The sequence below is a fragment of the Heteronotia binoei genome, chromosome 14 (genome assembly GCF_032191835.1).
Source record: "Heteronotia binoei isolate CCM8104 ecotype False Entrance Well chromosome 14, APGP_CSIRO_Hbin_v1, whole genome shotgun sequence".
Classification (NCBI taxonomy): Eukaryota; Metazoa; Chordata; class Lepidosauria; order Squamata; family Gekkonidae; genus Heteronotia; species Heteronotia binoei.
The window spans coordinates 52,211,685-52,234,734 of record NC_083236.1 but is presented as its reverse complement, the minus strand read 5'-3'; the positions used below and the strand labels follow the sequence as shown (position 1 = coordinate 52,234,734).

At 48.3% G+C, this 23,050-nt stretch overlaps 1 protein-coding gene and 1 pseudogene across 1 annotated transcript in view; both read left to right on the top strand.

Moving 5' to 3' along the window:
- Positions 1 to 875: 875 nt before the first annotated feature.
- LOC132582520 (ras-related protein Rab-33A-like) lies at positions 876 to 2,159 on the top strand (annotated as a pseudogene).
- A 17,592-nt stretch (positions 2,160 to 19,751) lies between these two features.
- Positions 19,752 to 23,050, top strand: part of SHCBP1 (SHC binding and spindle associated 1) — a 39,671-nt gene continuing 36,372 nt past the window's right edge. Inside the window, exons 1-2 of the mRNA XM_060253842.1 lie at positions 19,752 to 19,884; positions 21,029 to 21,211. Coding sequence (XP_060109825.1) covers positions 19,752 to 19,884; positions 21,029 to 21,211 — 316 coding nt within the window. The remainder of the gene's footprint in view (positions 19,885 to 21,028; positions 21,212 to 23,050) is intronic.

The following is a 23,050-nucleotide window of genomic DNA, read 5'->3' as shown; positions in this document are numbered from 1 at the left end:
AGAGGGGAATGAATAAACATATGGAACAGAGGTCCATCAGTGGCTATTAGAAGAAGAATTGCAGATTTATACCCCGTCCTTCTCTCTGAATCAGAGACTCAGAGCGGTTTACAATCTCCTATATCTTCCTCCCCCACAACAGACACCCTGTGAGGTGGATGGGGCTCTCACAGCTGCTGCCCTTTCAAGGACAGCTCTTGGGGGAGCTATGGCTGACCCAAGGCCATTCCAGTCGCTGCAAGTGGAGGAGTGGGGAATCAAACCCGGTTCTTCCAGATAAGAGTCCATGCATCTAACCACTATACCAAACTGGCCCACTTATTAGCCATAGCGTATTGCTGGAACTCTCTGTCTGGGGCAGTGATGCTCTGTATTCTGGTGCCTGGGAGGGCACAGTGGAAGGGCTTCTAGCCCCACTGGTGGACCTCTTGATGGCACTTGGGTTTTTGGCCACTGTGTGACACAGAGTGTTGGACAGGACGGGCCATTGTCCTGATCCAACGTGGATTCCCTTATGTTCTTAACCCCAGCAAGTGGTTTTCAAGGCAAGTGAGGAACAGAGGTGGTCAGCCATTGCTTTCCTCTGCAGAGCCTTCTTTGGGAGCCTCCCATCCAAGAACTGACCTCAACAGGCAGGTGGGCAGTGCCCTATCCAGTCCACCATGCCGGCCGCCGCCACCACCTCCAGCGTTGCTGCTGCTGCTGAGCCTGGGCGAGGGGCTGGTGGATGTGCCGTGACGTGTGGGCGCCTCCTGTCTCCTGTGCCGGGCGGTGGCCTCGCCTGCCTGCCTTTCCCGCCGCACGCTCCTTGGCTAGCCGAGCTTCGCCATGCGCGCCGACTGCGCCTCCCCTCCTCTTCTTCCCCCTGCACCGGCATGGAGCTGGAAGCCTCACTGGAGCAGTCGGTGGAGATGCACATCTTCAAGATCATCATCATCGGTGACTCCAATGTGGGCAAGTCCTGCCTGATGATGCATTTCTGTGGGAGAGCCTTCCCGGACAGCACTGAGGCCACCATTGGCGTGGATTTCAGGGAGAAGGCGGTGGAGATTGAGGACGAGCACATCAAGGTGCAGGTGTGGGACACAGCCGGACAGGAGAGGTTCCAGAAGAACATGTGGAATTCACTGCCACAGGAGGTGGTGGCGGCTACAAGCATAGACAGCTTCAAGAGGGGGTTAGATAAAAATATGGAGCAGAGGTCCATCAGTGGCTGTTAGCCACAGTGTGTATATATGTGTGTGTGTGTATTTTTTTTTTGGCCACTGTGTGACACAGAGTGTTGGACTGGATGGGCCATTGGCCTGATCCAACATGGCTTCTCTTATGTCCTTCTGTGACACAGAGTGTTGGACTGGATGGGCCATTGCCCTGATCCAGCATGGCTTCTCTTATGTCCTTCTGTGACACAGAGTGTTGGACTGGATGGGCCATTGCCCTGATCCAACATGGCTTCTCTTATGTCCTTTTGTGACACAGAGTGTTGGACTGGATGGGCCATTGGCCTGATCCAACATGGCTTCTCTTATGTCCTTCTGTGACACAGAGTTTTGGACTGGATGGGCCATTGGCCTGATCCAACATGGCTTCTCTTATGTCCTTCTGTGACACAGAGTGTTGGACTGGATGGGCCATTGGCCTGATCCAACATGACTTCTCTTATGTTCTTATGGTAGAGCACTACTACCGCAACGTGCATGCCGTTGTGTTTGTCTACGATGCCACCAAGATGGCATCCTTCCTCAGCTGAAAGACCTGGATTGAGGAGCGCAATGGCCACGCCGTCCCTGCACTTGTCCCAAAGGTGCTTGTTGGAAACAAGTGTGACTTGCGAGACCAGATCCAGGTGCCATCCAGTTTGGCCTTGAAGTCTGCCGACGCTCACAATATGCTTTATTTGAAAACTCTGCCAAGGACCCCAAAGAAAGCCAGAACGTGGAGTCGATTTTCATGTGCCTGGCTTATCAGCTGAAGGCCCAGAAGTCTCTGCTTTATCGAGACATGGAGAGACAGCAAGGGAGGGCCCAGGAAACGCAGCTCCTGCCAGATGCTAGTGGCAAAAATCCCTGTCCTTGCTAAACTGTGGAGGTTTCCACTCCTGACGGTTTAATAAAGCGGGGCAGGTGGTTTTGCGCCTGCACAAATGCAACAAAGCCCTGCTGGTCTCAATCTAAGATAATGTTAATGTCTAAGACCCCAGCAAGGGACTCTAAAGGCAAGTGAGGAGAAGAAGTGGTTTGCTATTGCCTCCCTCTGCAGAGCCTTCCTGGGTGGTCCCCCCATTCAAGAACTGACTCCAGCAAGGAGTTTTCAAGGCCAGTGAGGAGCAGTGGTGGTCAGCCATTACATTCCTCTCCAGATCCTTCCTTGGTGTCCCTTATCCAAGAACTGACCCCAGCAAGGGGTTTTCAAGTGAGGAGCAGAGGTAGTCAGCCCTTGCCTTCCTTTACAGAGCCTTCCTTGGCGGTCCCTCATCCAAGAACTGACCCCAGGAAGGGGTTTTCAAGTGAGGAGCAGAGGTAGTCAGCCCTTGCCTTCCTTTACAGAGCCTTCCTTGGCGGTCCCTCATCCAAGAACTGACCCCAGGAAGGGAATTTCAAGGCAAGTGAGGAGCAGAGGTGGTTTGCCATCGCCTTCTTCCACAGAGCCTTCCTTGGTGGTCTTCCTTCCAAGGTCCAGTGGCCCTGTCTGGCTTCCAAGATCTGAGCAGACTGAGCTCTGTCATGTTGCCTTTCCTCTCGGAATGGTGGCGTACAAAGTGTTCTAAATGGGTACGAAGAGTCCACTTGTAGAAATGACGATGAAATGATATTCAGCAATTACTCAACTTTCTGGGGACAGACATGAACGCTCCTGGCTCACCCCTCCTTGTGGAAGCGGAGGCTGGGAGAAGAGGCCAAGGGACTGCTCCGTCAGCTCATTAAAGTAACACGAGGCTGTGTCAATTCTCCAGTTTCCAGAAGCCAGCAGAAGAGAACACGTGCCCTCGTTCCCAATTTTTATGGCTTGCCATTAATGAGCACGGTTGAGACAGCCATAAGGGACAGAGGGAGCTACATCCCCTAAGGGAGGCACTCACTGTGAAATGAAAATGTTTTAAGTACTTAGTGAATGTGGTGAACCAACGATGGGGGGTGGGAAAAGCTTTTAGGTGGTGTTTTAGGACATTTTCTCACCCAGGCTTTTAACTAAGGGCTTTTATCTTCTCAGAAGTTTTATGGGTTGCACAGTCTCTTTTATGGATATCTTTTTTAGGGTGCCCAGCGGTGATTTTTATGCTGCTTTTAAACATCTTGTCTTGTTTTCATCTGGATAATTTATGCAGTTTTACAGTATCGTTTTTAACTTGTAAGCCACCGTAAACTGGATAGAAATTCCTGAAATAGTAAACACATAAATCTTCAGGAAAAACAACATAAGGACATGTCAGCGCAATCAACATTGTTGTTGTTGCAAGCCCTTTATCACCCACGGTGTGAGTGATAATTTCCAGATGCATTGCGAATATCAATAAATCAATCAGTGAGCGATTAAACATTACCGCTCAGAATCTGTGTCCTGATCTTCATCCGTTGCACCGAACCAGGGCCGTAGCCAGGATTTCAAAAGTCGGGGGGGCTTTTTAAAAAGTCAGGGGGCACCCTTTCCCATCCACTGCGGGGCTTGCCGTTTCTCAGGAGCTTTCTGGGGTGGGGGCAAAAGCTGGAGGCTCTGAAAGTGGCCAAATTGAAGCAGCCAACCCTAAAACTTTGTGGAGTTGAGAAGAGTCCACACCTTGCATGCAAGCAGAGGGTTTTCCTTCCACCTTCCTCTCCTCCACCCTAACACCAGCAGCTCCGTCTGTCCCCCCATCCCCGGCTCATTCCACACAGCTTCCTCTACTTCCCATCCCACTTCTCTGCCTCCCCTCCTCTTTGCCTGCTACTTTTGCTGCTGTAGTGCACTGTGCCCTGCTCAGCTCTCCTAGCTCTGGCTGCCACTGATGGTACTTCAGTGGCTTGGCCATGGCAAAAGAGAGAGCGAGAGAGCAGCCTCCCCTCAGAAAGTCAGGGGGCCCTGCCTGGAAGTCAGGGGGCAGTGCCCCGACAGGCCCCCTGTGGCTACAGGCCTACACCTAACGCAGGAACGTGATGTGAAAGACCTCTGACTGTGACCTTGGAGAACCTCTGCCAGGCAGGCTGAGTAGACCATACTGACCTTGATGGACCAAGGTCTGAGTCCGTATAGACAGGGCTTTTTTTTTGCAGCAGGAACTCCTTTGCCTATTAGGCCACACCTCCCTGATGTAGCCAATCCTCCAAAAACTTGCAGGGCTTTTATTATAGGGCCTACTGTAAGCTCCAGGAGGATTGGCTACATCAGGGGTATGTGGCCTAATAGGCAAAGGAGTTCCTGCTACAAAAAAAGCCCTGTGTGTAAGGCAGCTTCATGTGTTTTGTGTGTATGGATGCTTTACACTGAATTAGACCTTTGGGTCCATCAAGGGCTGTATTGTCTACTCAGACTGGCAGTAGCTCTCCGGGGTCTCAGGCTGAGGTCTTCCACATCACCTAATACCAGATCTTTTTAAATGGAGATGCTGGGGGGTTGAACCTGAGACCTTCTGCTTGCCAAGCAGATGTTCTACCCCGAAGCCATGGTCCCTCCCATAAAAGCACACGGAGATGTCCATTCATCCACATGAATACATGAAGCTGCCTTATACTGAATCAGACCATCGGTTCATCAAAGTCCGTATTATCTACTCAGACTGGCAGAGCCTCTCTAGGGTCTCCTGGTCTATCTTACTACGCAATCATTTTAACTTGAGATGCTCTGGAGCAGGAGCGGCCAAACTTGCTTAATGTAAGAGTCACACAGAGTAAATGTAAGATGTTTGAGAGCCACAAGACAGGAAGGAAGGAAGGAAGGAAGGAAGGAAGGAAGGAAGGAAGGAAGGAAGGAAGGAAGGAAGGAAGGAAGGAAGGAAGGAAGGAAGGAAGGAAGGAAGGAAGGAAGATGGGGAGAGGAGGGAGGGACGTGGAAAGAAAGCAACTTCAACTTTAAATACATTCCCTAAGTTGCTGGCTGGCTTGGCTTGAAGAAGTGATTCGGGGAGACAAATGCCTTCTTGAAGCTTGCTGACAGGGCAGTGGGGGCTTCGAGACACACAATATGTGTGAAAGAGCCACGTGGCTGCCGAGCCACAGTTTGGCCACCCCTGCTTTGGACTGAACCTGGGACCTTCTGCATGCCAAGCAGACATTTTCCCACTGAATCACAGCCCTTCCCCAATGTCTAAAAGAGCACTGCTCCTTCTAGAATCTGGCGCAAGAGCTCTCAGAGATGTCTTTCAGTGTGACTCAGTGCCACTCAGAGAAAGGATGGCTGACACGTGGAATTAGTCCCTCTCTGTCCTCTTCAACCGTTTGCTTGAAAACAAGGAGCAGATTCCCAGACATCAATCACTCCCACGGAGAACGTCAGGCATGCTACAAGTGGCTGAACTCTGTGTTTGGGGATTGGGGGGGGGGGGAATGGTTTTGTGTACTCTCTGTTCTCAACCTTAGGGTGCATAATACTGCATCTGCTTGGGAGCTTACTGAGCAGACAAGGGGGAAGGAAAAGAAAAAAACACCCAATTTTGACTCAAGCCCACGGTTCAGACACGATATGTTAAAATAATTAGACAAACAGGCAGCTTCGATAAGAAAAGGATTTTGTCATGAATATCTACATTTGGTAGCTATTCCACCCAGAAACCTAGATTCGAGTCCAGGGACCCCTTCATAAGAACGTAAGAAGAGCCATGTTGGATCAGGGCAATGGCCCATCCAGTTCAACCCACCCTGTGTCACACCGTGGCCAAAAAACCCAAGTGCCATCAGGAGATCCATCAGTGGGGTCAGGACACTAGAAGCCCTCCCACTGTGCTCCCCCCCCAAAAAAAAAAAATTAGCACCAAGAATACAGAGCATCACTGCCCCGGACAGAGAGTTCCAACAATATGCTGTGGCTAATAGCTACTGATGGACCTCTGCTCCATGTGTTTATCCAATCCCCTGTTTGTGCTAATAAAACATAGAAAGAGACCTGCACTGCTGTGCATAAACGTATTTTTTTTCACATTCATATTACAGACTTACCTCACTGCCCTTACCTCACTGGCCCATGCTAGCCTGATCTCATCAGAACTCTGGAAACTAAGCAGGGTTAGGCCTGGTTAGTAGTTGGGTAAGAGACCTCCAAGGAAGTCCTGGGTTGCTATGCAGAAGCAGGCAATGGCAAACGACCTCTGTTCATCACTTGCTTCGAAAACCCTACAGGGTCACCGTAAGTTGGTTGCAACTTGACTGCATGTTGCGTTGTTGTGTGCCAATAAATGCTAACCCACCAACCGACCAAGTAATTGAACTTGACTGCACTTTCGAGAATGATTAAAGGGCTGGAACACTTTTCCTATGAAGAAAGGTTGAAACGCTTGGGACTCTTTAGCTTGGAGAAACGTCGACTGCGGGGTGACATGATAGAGGTTTACAAGATTATGCATGGGATGGAGAAAGTAGAGAAAGAAGTAGTTTTCTCCCTTTCTCACAATACGAGAACTCGTGGGCATTCAATGAAACTGCTGAGCAGACAGGTTAAAACGGATAAAAGGAAGTACTTCTTCACCCAAAGGGTGATTAACATGTGGAATTCACTGCCACAGGAGGTGGTGGCAGCTACAAGCATAGCCAGCTTCAAGAGGGGATTGGATAAAAATATGGAGCAGAGGTCCATCAGTGGCTATTAGCCACAGTGTGTGTGTATGTATAAAATTTTTTGCCACTGTGTGACACATAGTGTTGGACTGGATGGGCCATTGGCCTGATCCAACATGGCTTCTCTTATGTTCTTTCTGTCACTGAGCTCTCTCTCTGACAGGCTTAAATTTCTATGACAAGGACTTGAAAGGAGAAAGAGACCAAGATCGATTTCCCACTCGCCTTACCTTGCTCTCACTCTCCTCTTCTCAGTGGGATTTTGCACCAGCTACCCCAAGGCTGCGACTCGCTCTGCCTCTTTCATGCAACAAACAAGATCCTCTAAAAACCAGTTTCTGTTTGCCAAGCAAAAAAGGTGAAGCTAGTTGCAGCCTTGGGGCAGATAGTGTGAAATCTGATGGAAGCCCCATGGAGAAGAGGAGCGCGAGAGCGGCATAATGCAAGGGGGAAATCGGTCAGAGAGTCAAATGCTTGAATAATGGCGCAATTCAGGGAGAAAAGGTAAAGGTAGTCCCCTGTGCAAGCACCGAGTTGTTACCCACCTATGATGATTTCATGGCAGACTTTTTACGGGGTGGTTTGCCATTACCTTCCCCAGTCATCTACATTTTACCCCCCAGCAAGTTGATTACTCATTTTACTGACCTTGGAAGGATGGAAGGCTGAGTCGACCTCGAGCCGGCTACCTGAACCCAGCTTCTGCCAGGATTGAACTCAGGTTATGCACAGAGCTGTACTGGAGCTTACTCACTCTGTGCCACAGGGATTCCTAATCCAGGGACAAAACCCTGCTAAATCCATTGACTTCAGTGGTCTTAGAAGGATATAACTCTGCCTAAGATTACATTATAAGTAAGATCCATGATTGGATATCCTGGCATTTTTTTTTTAACCTTGAAAAGGTGTCTAAATTTGTTGCTGTAATTTGGATCAATGCCGAAGTGCTGTAAGGAAGAACATTAATTTTTTACACCCCGTTGCTTCCTGGTAGAAATCAGGAAGGTTGAGCTAAAAGAGCTCTGCCCTGGATCTTGAGTGGGAGACCACCAAGGAGGTCCAGGGTGGCTATGCAGAGGCAGGCAATGGCAAACCAGCTCTGTTCATCTCTTGCCTTGAAAACCCTATGGAGTCATCATAAGTCAGCTGCAACTTGATGGCACTTTCCACTTTCATCAGTACTTGTGGCAGGCCTTATAGCCTTGTCTAGCTTGACCTCATCAGCGCTTGGAAGCTAAGCAAGGTTGTCCATGGTTGATACCTGGATGGAAGACCACTGCAGCTTGCTCCGCCTTTTTCACGCAGCAAGCAAGGTTGTCCATGGTCGATACCTGGATGGGAGACCACCAAGGAAGTCCAGGGGTATTTCTATATTTATATGTGCATTTGTGTACATGTGCGTGTGTGCACCTGGAAGTCATGGCAATCTCTGGTGGTCTACTGAGGGTCTGGGGGATATTCAGGGAGGTGGCTGAATAAAGCCTGCCCTCCAGACTCCTGGTATTCCAAGGACGTCTCCCATCCAAGTACTTGCTAGAATCGACTCTGCTTAGCTTCTGAGATCAGATGAAACTGGGCTTGCCTGGGCTATCCAGGTCAGAGAAATAAGTTGGCTGCAACTTGATGGCTCTTTACACACACACACACACACACTCACAAGTTGTTACAAGTAGCCGTGATAGGGAAAAAAGACAGGCCACAACAGAGAAAAAAGACAGGCATCTCTTTCATATGGCAAAGCAATCTCTCCTTTCCCCCTAACTCCCCAAGGAGGAGCCTCAGTTTGGTGTAGTGGTTAAGTGTGCAGACTCTTATCTGGGAGAACCAGGTTTGATTCCCCACTCTTCCACTTGCACCTGCTGGAATGGCCTTGGGTCAACCATAGCTTTCACAGGAGTTGTCCTTGAAAGGGCAGCTGCTGTAAAAAGCTCTCTCAGCCCCACTCACCTCACAGGGTGTCTGTTGTGGGGGCGGGGAAGGTAGAGGAGATTGGGACCGCTCTGAGACTCTGAGATTCAGAGTATGGGGCGGGATATGAATCCAATACCATTAACATACCAGTCCCTACCTCAAGCTGATCAGGAATTTCTATTTAGGAAATAGCACAAGAAGCAGAACTTATTCTTCTGTGTCCAAGCCCTGCAGCTCAGGTCTAAAGATCAATGTCTCCATTGGGAGACTAGATCACAATTCCACAGCGTTATACATAGCTTGGCTTTGAGAGGGTGGTGTACGGTGCACAGAAGACACACCTTATGTTCAGCTCACAAAAATACCCTTCCATCTGTCCACCGAGTAACCACCTATCGTTAAACCCCTATGGATCCTTGGGCGCCTACTGTCAGCTAATAAAGAGGCCTCTTCATCAACAGCAGGTCGCCGTTGCCTGTTCTGTGGGAGTCTTGTTTGCTCTTCCAAAAACAGTTCTTGGCATGCTGGGAAGTGTGACAATCCCTCCCTCCCATCAGTAGCTGAGCCATCGGGTCCACTGGGGATAGGGGAAGACTTATTATTTTTCAGACCAAACATATAGCATCAGAAGGCAGCTTTGACCTGGATGGCCCAGGCTAGCCCACTCTCCCATCCAAGCAGGGCTTTTGTTTGCAGCAGGAACTCCTTTGCATATTAGGCCACACCCCCTGATGTAGCCAGTCCTCCTGGAGCTGACAGTGAGCCCTGTGCTAAGAGCCTTGATTCTTTTGAATTTTATAATTTTTTTATTGGTTTAAACTACAAAAGAGAAAAGCAATGCAGAGGATACATAAAAAAGGGGGAAAGGGGCATTGACAGGGGGAAAGGAGCCTTGATTCTTGCTCATGAAGTGCCTTATTAGGATCAGGACCCTAGTGCACATGGAGAAAAGCCTTCAACCTGTTGGAAGAGAGCCAGTTTGGTGTAGTGGTTAAGTGTGCAGACTCTTATCTGGGAGAACCGGGTTTGATTCTTTGCTCTTCCACTTACAGCTGCTGGAATGGCCTTGGTTCACTCATAGCTCTCACAGGAGTTGTCCTTGAAAGGGCAGCTGCTGTGAGAGCTCTCTCAGTCCCACCTGCTTCACAGGGTGTCTGTTGTGGGGGAGGAGGGGAAAGGAGATTGTAGGCTGCTCTAAGACTGTCCTTGAAAGGGCAGCTTCTGGGAAAGCTTTCTCAGCCCCACCTGCCTCACGGGGTGTCTGTTGTGGGGGAGGAAGGGAAAGAAGATTATAGGCCACTCTGAGACTCTGTTCTTGAAAGGGCAGCTTCTGGGAGAGCCCTCTCAGCCCCACCCACCTCACATTGTGTCTGTTGTGAGGGAAGAAGATAAAGAAGATTGTAAGCTGCTCTGAGTTCAGAGAGAAGGGCAGGGTATAAAGCTGCAGTCTTCTTCTTTCTGTCAAGGACATTAGAGATTTATACCTCATCCTTCTCTCTGAATCAGAGTGGCTTACAATCTCCTTTATCTTCTTCCCCCACAACAAACACCCTGTGAGGTGGGTGGGGCGGACAGAGCTCTCAAAGAAGCTGCACTTTCAAGGACAACTCTGCGAGAGATGTGACAGGCTCAAGTCCATTCCAGCAGCTGCAACTGGAGGAGTGGGGAATCAAACCCAGTTCTCCCAGATAAGAGTCCGCGCACTTAACCATCACACCAAATTGGCTCTCATGTTTTTTTTCCTATCCCACTATGGAAGTATTTAACAATAAAAGGCATCTGTTTCTTTTCTAAAGCAAAATGCCTTGCGTGGAGTTTATTCTTAAAAGCAGCAGCCCCCTTCTGCTGTTAAACCAGCTCTGAGGGTATCATAAAACTTTCCCCCCTCCACCACCTCCCCAAAATGATATAGTCCTAGAGGCTCTTTCACACATAGTGCGCAGCTCTCAAAGCCCCTTCCATCACAGTGGCCAGCTTGGAGAAGGCATTTCTCTCTTGAAATCACTCTCCCAAACCGATCCAGCCAGAGCTTGGAAAGTGCATTTAAAATTGCTTTCTTTCTACCTCTTCTCCCCCCATTTATTTTCCTTCCTTCCTTTCCTCCCTCTCTCAAACATCTGATGCTCATGTTTTGTTGCTCTCAAACATCTAATGTTTATTCTGTCTGGCTCTTACATTAAGTGAGTTTGGCCACCCCTATATTGGAGGAAATCCATGTATATTCTGGGAAATGTGACTTTCCCCAACAGATGAAGGAACGAAGGAAAAAAATCAGAGAGAACAGTACGAACAACGGGAGAGGAAAGGGACATATTCCTCTTTATTCCCTCTTTCTTTCCTTTTTTTCTTGTGTATTTATTTTAAAGAAATAGCCTAGCCCTAGATCGTTACTGGATTCTATGTACAGCCGCTGACTTAGGTTCCTGCTAAAAACCCAGCTAGTTGTCTGTTACAAGAAACTCTGACTCAAGCAAGAGGGCATTTACGTCAACAACAAAAGTTGGGATTTTTGCTTTTGCAGGCTACCTAGCCAATAAGCCAGACTCCGTCACCCCAGCTTTAATCATGGCTATTACAGAGTCAAAATGGCCTTCGATTTCGGAAGCCATTTAAAAGAGACTGCCAGAGGTGCTCCGTTGTAATTGCTGCTGAACGGCATTTGCGTATATAAGACGCTTAAATCATGTTTGTTGACTTGGAACGGGGGGGAAAAAACCTTACAAAAGAGATTTGTCATTAAAATAAAAACACAAAGCCTTGAAAGAACAAGGCCTAGATGATTGAAAACCAGAAAGCCAATCTTGATGGCTTCCACCTTTGGAATTATTATTTTTTTTTTTTATGGCTGAATCATTTGAATGATGTGCCTTTCCAAGTCTGCCTTAATGAGACATTCATTCTGTTCTGAGAATTGCAGAGAGAGAACCGTTTTTTTTGGCAGTCTTTTATGATGAAAGTTCTTCATTGGGGAAAAAAACACAACATATCGTCAAACAGGAACCTGACCATATAAACATGCTGCTTGAAATAGCATCATTAACGAAAGACGTCTTTTTTTGTTAGATGCTGCATTGATAAGGAAAGCCCATCTAGGGAAGAAGACGGCATCTACACAGCATCATTCAAACTTGGTAGACTCCATTTGCTCCTCACATGGTGGGATTGTCCCACACATCTCCTTGAAGATGCAGCAATGTCTCGCATCTTCATATCCTCGGAATAGAGTCTAGTTCCCAGGGGTGGAATTCTAGCAGGAGCTCCTTTGCATATTAGGCCGCACCCCCTGATGCAGCCAATCCTCCAAGAGCTTGCAAAAAAGAGCCTTGTAATCTCTTAGAGGATTGGCTACCTCAGGGGTGTGTGGCCTAATATGCAAAGGAGCTCCTGTTAGAATCCCAGCCCTTCTAGTTCCCCTCCTGGGCACCTGTGGCAAGTCAGAAGCTTCTCTAGGAAAACATGCCGGGAAGAATGACTTATAAAGAAGGGAAATACAAAAAGGAAACAGTTTTACGCAGAGAGGGATTAAAATGTGGACTTCCCTGCCAGAGGATGTCGTGAGGGCCACAGGAATGAACAGCTTTCAAAGGGGATTAGAGAAGATTCATGGAGGAGAAGTCTATCAATGGCTACTAGCTGTGGTAACTGAGGGGAACCTCCCCATTCGGAAGCACTAGGCCTCTGAATCCCAGAGCCAGGAGGCAACATCAGGCCTCTCTGCCCTGTTGTTGGCCCTCCAGAGGAAGTGGTTGGCCACTGTGTGAGACAGGATGCTGGACTTGATGGACCACTGGTCTGATCCAGCAGGGCTGTTGTGTTCTTGAAATAGGTTGACATCCAAGACAGCCCCATGCGTTCACTGAATGCATGGGAAGGGAGATTAGGTATGAGTGCACTGGTCCCACTGCCTGCCTCTTTCTCCATGTGGCAGGTGCCCACTTGCTCCCCACTCCCTGGCAGATAGTCATGTGATCATATGGAGGTGAGGGGCGGAGCTAGAGAACCTGTTTCTGTTCTTGTTCTCTGTGTGTTTAGTGAATTTGTCGGGCTGCTTTGTGAACGGGGCTACTGTTTTGAGGCACTACCACAGCTATGTTTCGAGAGATAAATAGCAAAATCTAAAACATTTAAAGACATTGGGGGATATTATCACAACCTGATATCTTAGGCTGATTTTACTGTTTGCTGCTGTTGGCAAAAAGGACAATGTTCTTGTTTCTTAGCCTTCGGTGGCTTGTAGTCAGTTTTCCCCTGAACTGGACGGCCCAGGCTAGCCTGATCGCATTGGATCTTGGAAGCTAAGCAGGGTCAGCCTTGGTTGCTGTTTGGATGGGAGCAGGGCTTTTTGTATAGGACTCATTTGCATATTTGGCCACACCCCTGACATCACCATTCTGTCACCAGCAGGAATTTATTTGCATATTAGGCCACACACCCCTGATGCCAAGGCAGCAGGAACTGCGTTCCTGGGCATTCCTGCTCAAAAAAAGCCCTGGATGGGAGACCGCCAAGAAAGTCAAAGGCCCCTACTCAGAGGCAGGAAACAGCAAACCACCTTGGAATGTCTCTTGCCTTCAAAACCTTATGGGGTTGCCAGATGTCAGTTGAGACTTGTCAGGAAGTGAAAAAAGATGGTTTATGCAAATATTTTTGAACTGTTAAGCATGAATCCACATCAAGAGAGCCAGTTTGATGTAGTGGTTAAGTGCACGGTCTCTTATCTGGGAGAACCGGGTTTGATTCCCCACTCCTTCATTTGCACCTGCTAGCATGGCCTTGGGTCAGCCATAGCTCTGGCAGCGGTTGTCCTTGAAAGGGCAGCTGCTGTGAGAGCCCTCTCCAGCCCCACCCACCTCACAGGGTGTTTGTTGGGGGGGGGGGAGGTAAAAGGGGATTGGGATTGTGACCACTCTGAGATAGGGTGGGATATAAATCCAATATCATCACCACCAACTTCTTCTACTTCTTCATTGCAGTTGTGGGTTACAGTTGGTTAAAATTTGAAGAAGTATGGTTTAGTAACTTTGTTGACATTTGCTAGAGTGAGATTGCTTTTCCTCTCTTGCTTCCTTCAAATCTAGTTTAGGAACCACTAATTTAACAAGTCAACCATAGTTTTACCCTGTCTGTCTGTCTGCGGCCTATCCACATTTCTTTTTGTCGGGTCTGCAAAATGGGGGAAAGCAGCCTAATGGTACAGTGATGTGTGATGTAACTCTGTGCATCTACCAACCTCTTGAGCCAAGGATTTTGCATAGTCATTTCCCCGCATTGAAGAGAAGCCAGGGCAGAAGGCATAGCCACTGAATTGGCTGGTAGATTTTCAGGGATCATTGGGAATGTTACATTGCCCCCTTGTGGCAAAACTGCTTAAACCACATTGCTCAGTCTTCCTGTTTTAACAAAAAAAAAAGCCCAGTGGCATCTTTAAAAACCAGTAACACTTATTCCACCATCAGCTTCTGCGCAAGTCAGAATTCACATCTTCTCCGGCTCATGCTGGAATAAAAGTTGTTAGTCTTTAAGCTGCCACAGGACTTCTGTTTATTTGCTACAGTTGATGGACACAGCTCCCTTTCTTGAATTTTTCTTTACAGCTAGTGATTCAGAAACTTGTCAAAGGCCTGGTGTAGATATGCCACAGAATGGGGAGCTAATGGGGTGATGAAGCTTTGAGGCACCAGAACGGGCAGTGCTGCTTTGGATTAAAAACATCGGACTAGATTACAGGAGTGGCCAAACTGTGGCTCTTTCACACATATTGTGTGGCTCTTGAAACCACCCCCACCCCCATCAGCCAGCTTGAAGACATTTATCTCTTTTATAAATCACTTCTCCACGACAAGCCAGCTGGTAGCTTGGGAAATGCATTTAAAGTTGCTTTCTTTCCACCTCTCCCTCACATCTATTTGCCTTCCTTCCTTCCTTCCAACATCTGACATTCATGTCTTGCAGCTCTCACACATCTGATGTTTATTCTGCGGCTCTTAAGCAAGTTTGGCCAGCCCTGGACTAGAATCTGGAATCCAGCTCAGAATCTCCACACTGCCGTGGAAGCTTGCAGGGCGATCTTGGGGCAGTCACGCTTTCTCAACCTGGCCTGCCTCAAAGGGTGGTTGTGAGGTTAAAACAGAGCACAGAATGATCTAAGCTGCTTTGGTCCCCATTCGGGAGAAAGGTGGGGTATAACAAAATAAAATGAAAACAGCCTTCCCCTGTGAAAAAAGATGTAGAAATTAAGGAACAGTTCAAATGTTAATTCCTTGGTGTGTGAAGCCCAAGGGGCGGCCAAATTGCGGCTCAGGAGCCACATGTGGCTCACATATAGTGTGTGGCTCTCAAAGCCCCCACTGCCCTAGCAGCTGGCTTGGAAAGAGCATTTGTGTCTTTAAGCCAAGCCAGCTGGCTGCTTGGAGAATGCATTTAAAGTTGCTTACTTTCCACCTCTCCATCACTCCCATCTATTTTCCTTCCTTCCTTTCTTCTCTCAAGCATCTGATGTTCACGTCTTGTGACTCTCAAAACATCTGACATTTATTCTCTGTGACTTTTACATTAAGGGGGTTTGGCCACCCCTGGTGTGGCCTGATTTGAACTGGGGCTGTAGAATCGAGAGAGGTCCTGTCCCAACCTGTACTCTCAGATTGTATGTTAATGTTCCCCAGTGGGGTATGCAGTTGGTTCCCTGGAGGCCTTTTCCAGTCCTGAAGATGACACTGAGGGACAGAGGCTGAAGGGCCGTCTCCCCACCTGCTTTGCTTCCGTCCGGTTCAATGCGTACCTGGAAAGCCAAAACTCTCAGAATGTGTCTGTTGACCCAACCCAGGAAAAGTGTAATGTGGAGGTACGACTGGATCAGGTAGAGGCCTTTCTTGTTACCGACTTCCGCATCCTTTTTTAAAAACTGGAGATGCCGGGGATTGAACCTGGGACCGTCTGCATGCAAAGCAGATGCTCTTCTGGCGCGTCACAACGCTGTGGTAACTTCATTGTTTGGCATCTGCTTCTAGAACTCTGGATGTTGCGCTGTGTCGGTCTGCAGTAGAAAAGCAAGATTTGAGTTCAGGGGCGCCTAGAGATCAACAAGTTTTCCTCATAGAAGCTTTTGAGAGCCAAAGCCCTGATGAAGATCTGGCAAAAGGATCTTGGGCTCAGAAACACGATTTCCAGGGGATACGCTTCTGAGAGTCAAAACTCCCTCTGCCAGACTCTCTTGACAGCTTAAAAAAGGTAAAGGTGCAAGCACCAGTCGTTTCCGACACTGGGGTGACGTTGCTTTCACAATGTTTTCAAGGCAGACTTTTTACAGGGTGTTTGCCATTGCATTCCCCAGGCATCTATACTTTCTCCCCAGCAAGGTTACTCATTTTACTGATCTCGGAAGGATGGAAGGCTGAGTCAACCTAGAGCCGGCTACCTGAACCAGCTTCCACTGGGATCGAACGCAGGTCGTGAGCAGAGGGTTTCGACTGCAGTACTGCAGCTTTACCACGCTGCACCACGGGGGTCTTACCTATGCACTAAAAGGTAAAGGTAGTCCCCTGTGCAAGCACCAGTCCTTTTCGACTCTGGGGTGACGTTGCTTTCACAACATTTTCACGGCAGACTTTTTACGGGGTGGTTTGCTATTGCCTTCTCCAGTCCTCTACACTTTCCCCCCAGCAAGCTGGGTACTCATTTTACCAACCTCGGAAGGATGGAAGGTTGAGTCAACCTCGAGCCGGCTGCCAGAATCCAGCTTCCGCCGGGATCGAACTCAGGTTGTGAGCAGAGCTTAGGACTGCAGTACTGCAGCTTTGCCACTCTGCGCCACGAGGCTGCTCAACAGCTTACCCCCGGAAATCTTGTTGCTCTTTGCGGTACTGCTGAACTCACATCTTGGTTCTTTGATTCTGCAGCACAATCCAGGGCCTTTTAGACTAGGGGTGTCAAACGCATTTGTTATGAGGGCTGGATCTGATGTAAATGAGATCTTGCCGGGTCAGGCCATGCGTGTCATAAAACATAATACCAGGTAGCAGAGATATTTATAAAGGACACAGACAAACACTATTTTTTTTTAAACTTAAAACATGCTTAAAACGTTTGCACTTTGTGTTCTTAAAGGTGCTTTCTTTGTATCTTTCCCATTCAATCCAGGCTCTTTCAATCGCTCAGCAAAGCTACTGAGCCAAGCCTCTCTTCCTTCTATTGGCCGAGGATCCTCCCCCTCCTGCCCCCCCCAGGGAAGTAAGGAAAGAGCCAGAGCTTCCTTTGAAGCAAGCGCTCCCTCCTCCCCCTTCCTCCTCAAGGGAGGAGCTTCAGCCAATGGAGAAAATAGAGGATTTGCTCTGTAGCTCCTGTGCGATTGATCAAACCTGGCAAAACAAGCTGTGATGCAGAAGGAAGCAGATTACAGCCAATTGCTTGGGGCCTGACAGAAACCCTCCGTGGGCCTGATTTGGCCCCCGGGCCACATGTTTGACACCCATTTTAGTCTTTCCAGGACTGGATAGTGGCTCATTTCCAGTTCGGGGAAGTAAAGCCATTACTCCCCAAATACTACATTGGGCAACCCTCTTCTGTTCTCCTGATTCAAACATTGCCTCTGGAAAGGACCACAAAATGCTTTCCTTTTTTAATGAGTGCCGAAAACACTCTCTAGAGAGCTCTCAGTGCTAAATGCCTTGCTGTGTCTCAACAAATCCCAAGAAAGCTCATGCTGCGACAGATACCGAGATAAATAAAATAAACGCATTAGTGCTGATTCTTCATTTGTTTCTCAGTATTATATAACAGCTGCCACTAACCCATCCTCATGTTTGTGTTTTGGTACTTACTGGCTTTCTTCTTCCATTTGTGAGCTCTGGGAATCGAATCTCCACACCCGCTTTTAAATATATGTTGTCTATACTGGGAGAGGATTTAAACTAGAACCAACTGGGGGGAGGGGGTGCCACTGTTCATGTTTTAGGGTTGCCAGCTTCCCGGTGGGGAGAAGGATGGGGATCTCATGTAATCGGGGGTCATTTTGTAGAAAAATAGGTGGTGGAGCTCATTAGCATAACTCATTAGCATATGCCACCTCCCCCCCCAGCCAAAAGCAACCCGATGCAAGAAAGGAGAGCCCCGGTTGAGGGAGACCTGCTTGGGCTGGCTAGAGATTCAGCCAGCTCAAGCAGGCTTCACTCACCTGGGGCTCTCCTGGGCTGCCACCCCCCAGTCAAAAGACCAGCAAGCCACCTACTACCCAAAATCACATAAGAAGTGGATAAAGGGTGGCATGGGCTTCTCCAGGGGTTAATGAGGGCTGCTGGGGGCATGGAAAAGCCCCTGGTAGCTGGCTGGCTGCCTGCTCTCCTAATCCAGGGATTGTTATACAGCTGCACCTACTATTCAATGGACAAGGGGAGGAAGAGGGGGAACTGTCAGAAAGGTTCAGGAACTGTGCTCCTATGAGCTCCTGCTGAATCCTATGAGCGCCTGCCTGTAATGACAATAGACCTCCAGACTACATTGATAGCTTACTTATTATTATTATTTAAATCACTTCTCCTGGAGAATGTGGCAGCTTTGGAAGGTGGACTGTATGACATTGTACCTTCCAGAGGTCCCTCCTTTCATAGAATGATAGAGTTGGAAGGGACCTCCAGGACATCTAGTCCAGGTCATGCATTGATTTGCTTGAAGAGACTTGTATTGTTGTGGTGTTTACACCCTTGTATCTGAAATGGATTTCTGAAGCTTGAAGAAGCAATAGTTAAACAAGGCATTAGTACATCCTTGTTGCAATGACTGGACTGCTGTCTGCCTTATGAATTTAAAGTTGGACTAAACGTGACATCAGTCTTCATCAATCTTCTCAGGATATCATCGGATTTTTTGGCTAAGAATACACCATTGGACTGCTCTAAAGTTGGACTTTATATTCTATGGTTGTTTGGTGATGTTCCAATTTGTATACTTTTTTGCATTGATTTTGTTTATAGTCTGGTTCACAATATAGTAGTTTTGATAATATTGTTATTTGTGGCATTTGATTGAGGCTGAAAGCTTCGTGCTTATTTCTTTGCTACCTCTTACCGTGATTCTCTTGTGTAGCTGCTTAATCGCCAGGTGGGGGCTGGGGATCCCCCAGTTTGGAGGCCCTCCCCCCGCTTCAGGGTCATCAGAAAGTGTGTGTGGGGGGAGAGAAAATGCCCGCTGGCTACTCAGTTATATCCTCTGGAGATCGATTCCCATAGAGTATCATAAATAATTGATCCGCGGGTATCTGGGGCTCCAGAGGGGCTGTTTTGTGAGGTAGAAGCACCAACATTTCAGCATAGCATCTGGTGCCTCTCCTCAAAACACCCCCCAGGTTTCAAAAAGATTGGACCAGGGGGTCCAATTCCATGAGCCCCAAAAGAAGGTGCCCCTATCCTCCATTATTTCCTATGGAAGGAAGGCATTTAAAAGGTGAGTAGTCCCTTTAAATGTGATGGCCAGAGCTCCCTTTGGAGTTCATCACAACCAGGGGTCATTTTGTAGAAAAAATAGGTGGTGGAGCTCATCCAGGGATTGTTATGCAGCTGCACTTACTATTCGGTGAACAAGGAGGTGGAACTCTCAGAAAGGTTCAGGAGCCGCGTTCCTCTGAGCTCCCACTGAATCTGAGACCTGATCACAACCATGCTTCTGGCTCCACCCCAAAGTCCCCTGGCTCCACCCCCAAAGCCACCAGCTATTTCTTGAATTGGACTTGGCAACCCTACCTTCATTCCTCCTCTCGACCTCCTCCAGCCGCTGTTGAGTCCGCATTCATTCATCATTCTTATCCACGCTATTCATTCATCTCCGCGTTGTAGAACTCCCGCTGCGCGCCTGCCGATTGGTTCCCTCGACGTTCGCTGTCCCCGCTGACGACCAATCAGGACGCTCCCTCGCGTGGCGTCGAGGAAGCGCCGTTCGCTTGCCCGGGAAGGTTTGAAAGTTGCAACAGAAGGCGGGCGGGCGGACTGTTGGGGCGCGGCCGGGGACTGAATGGAGCTGGAGGAGCCCGGATCGCCGCCGCCGGGAGAGGACGAGGCGAGGGAAGCGGCCACGGAGGATGAGAGCCGTCCGGAGGAAGATCCGGAGGCCGCCATGGCGGTGGAGGAAGAGAAGGAGGACGAAGGGGAGAAATGGGACCCTGGGCGGGGAGGCGAGCTCCTGCAGCCTGAGCTGGGCGCGGGTGGCTTTCAGCCCCAGGAAGACGCAGACGCCGTGATGAGCCTAGGTAGGAAAGAATGGGCGCCCCCCTTTCCCCAAATCCCTGTTGATCTGGCCCGTTGCCAACCTCCAGGGGGTAGCTCCCCTCATGACAGCAGATCTCCAGGCGACAGATCAGTTCACCAGGAGAAAAATGACTGTTTTGAAGGTGGGCTCTGTGGTATTTTGCCCCACTGAGGTTCCACCCCAAACCCATCTCTCTTTAGGCTTCCCCCCCCCCCCCGCCCCCCAAAAAACACACCTATGTATTTTGGAAGCTGGTGTTGGGAGCCTTACTTCTAGCTGGTTCCCCCTCCCTTAAGAATGATATTATATATTATAGGGGCTGCCACTCTGGGTTCAGGTTCTCTAAGTTGTCCAAAGCAAATAGGACTTTTATGGTCTGTCTGAGGGTATTTATTCCCAATAAATGTTTTTGTGAGTTAGAGCTGATCTCAATCAGAGTGTGAAGAAGAGAGAATTTACAGTCTCTGGCTAATACATATTTTGGGTGGATGAAATGGCCTCAGTTTAAATGCTGCTCCTTGTCATTTGCTGCTCTTAACTAGTGGACATCATCATCCCCTAGTTAACAGCAGCAAAAGACAAAGAACAAGGATAGAGTTTTTGTTGGCTGAACAGTGTCCCTCGGTTTCTGAGCAGGTTGCAGAATTTCTGGCCCTAGCAGTGAATGAGAAAGAAATTAAAAATGGAGTCAGGTTAGGGGAATACCTCGCTCCACTTTTCTTAGGTAAGTTTTGTTTGTAACCTTGTATTCCCATGCTGGTTGTGCTTGCAAATTACTGTGGTTTGTATGTCCCGTTTTGTAGTTTCTTTGGATCTTGTATTTCTTTTCTGTTACGCCCATAAAGGTTATGTCTGTCTGTCTGTCAAACTAGTGTGGCTGCCTGTCTGGAATAAGCCTTACTTGTATTTGAGCTCTCATTCACAAAACAAAGCTTGTTCTTTGGTCTTTAAGGTGCCCCAGATTACTGCTTTTGGGGAATTTGTTTGTAGACTCTCTTATTGTTCTGCCTAAAATAACTAACTCAAATCAAGACTGAAGTCTTGGGGTGGGGGTGAGAATCAGTTGCAAACTCCAGTAGACCTTTTTACATGAAGGGAAATCAATGGGGAAGGTAACTTTTCCCGTCTCTCTTTGACTACCCCAGACGAAGGCAGTGAAAGCGATGACAGCGGAGGGGGCAGCTGCAGCGATTATGGGGATCACGACAAGCCGGGAACGGCCCTGCAACGGCTGGTGCCAGAAGGGAACGTGCTTTTCCCAGATACCTTCCAGACAAACAATCTCCTGTTCTATGAGCGATTCAAAGCCTACCAAGACTACATGTTGGGTGAGTCATCTTTGCTTCTCATTCTGTGTTCTTGAAATCAGTCTCTGTCCAGTTCTCTTGGGTCATCAACCTGGATGGCCCAGTCTCATCTGATTTTGGAAGCTAAGCAAGTTTAGTATTTGGATGGGCGACCGTAAAGACATACCACAGTTGCTACGCGGAGGCAGGCAATGAGAAACCACTTCTCCTCTTTCCCTCCCTCCCTCCCTCCTTTCCTTCCTTCTTTCTTCTCCTCTTCCTCCTCCTCCTTGTTCTTTCTTCTCTTTTCTTCTTTTTTTGGGTTTTATTTTTTTTGTATTTTTGTGGGGGGGTGTGCATGCATGCCCGGAAGTCATGGCGACTTTTGGTGACCCCTACTGGGGCATGGAGGACGTTCAGAGATGTGGTTTGCTATAGCCTGCCCCTGCCTCCTGTCTCTGGTGTTCCAAGGAGGTTTCCCATCCATATACTTGCCAGGGTCAGCCTAATCTTAGTTTAGGCGATCTAATGAGATTGGGCTTGCCTGGGCTATCCAGATGAGGGCAGCAAAACACTACTGAATGTCTCTTGCCTTGAAAACCCTACAACAGGGGTGGGCAACATATGGACATATGAAGCTGCCTTATACTGAATCAGACCCCTGGTCCATCAAAGTCAGTATTGTCTACTCAGACTGGCAGCGGCTCTCCAGGGTCTCAAGCTGAGGTTTTTCCCACCTACTTGCCTGGACCCTTTTTAGTTGGAGATGCCAGGGATTGAACCTGGGACCTTCTGCTTACCACGCGGATGCTCTTCCACTGAGCCACTGTCCCTCCCCATGGCCATGCTGGCTGGGGCTGATGGGAGTTGTAGGCAAAAAACTTCTGGAGAGCTACCGTTGCCCACCCCTGCCCTACAAGATTGCCCTAAGTCAGCCACAACTTGATAGCTCTATAAGTCAGCTACGATTTGATGGCGCTCTCCACCACCCCTGATTAAAGTTGATACACATCCTTAGGGTCAGGGCTTACTTTATGGCAGAAGTTGCTTTGTATATTAGGCCACACACCCCTGACATAGCCAATCCTCCAAGAGCTTACAGGGCTCTTCTTAAAGGGCCTCCTGTCTTGGAGGATTGGGTACATCAGGAGGGTGTGGCCTGTTATGCAAAGGAGCTCTTGCTACAGAGTGAGCCCTGCTTGGGGTTGATTTGGCCACAACGGTGTCAGCATAACTCGTGTGCCGCTTTGCGTGGGAATAAAGCAATCTGTGGCCATACTTCTTGGCCTTTGTGTGGGTTGGTTTGCCCGTGTGCATGTCATGTGATGACCCTCTGCTTGACGGACAAGTGAACCAGCTCAGTTCATTGGAGTGGGCGTTGGGCCGCATGGGAGTTCTGTCTGGTGATTAACCTGTGACCAGTTGCTCACGCATGACCGTAGCATGTGATGCCGCAGTCGGCAGGCAGTGAGAGTTTTTAGGGAGGCTGCCTGCCTTGTGTTACAAGCGAATGCAGATCTGAGTGATGTTTTGAGTTTAGTACCTTGTTTTATTAGTAGGGAAGCAGAGGTGCGGATAGTTCTTTTTAAAAACTTTGTTAAAAATCCAATTACACTGTTAGGCGGATTAAAATATATAGACAATGATGGCATTATAAAAATAAAAATTGTATTAACTATTTAAAAAAGGAAACGTTAAAAACTATGTGCAAGATCTATAACATTGTACAGATAACCCATTGCTTTTTTTTAAAAAAAAAAAAGGGCAAACATTCAAAATAATTATGATTTCTAAAGGATCTTGTACCCTGGGTAGTTTGGTCTGATTTTTCTATTATGGATGACCATTTTGTTATAAATCTAAGGTATTCCTGATACGGGT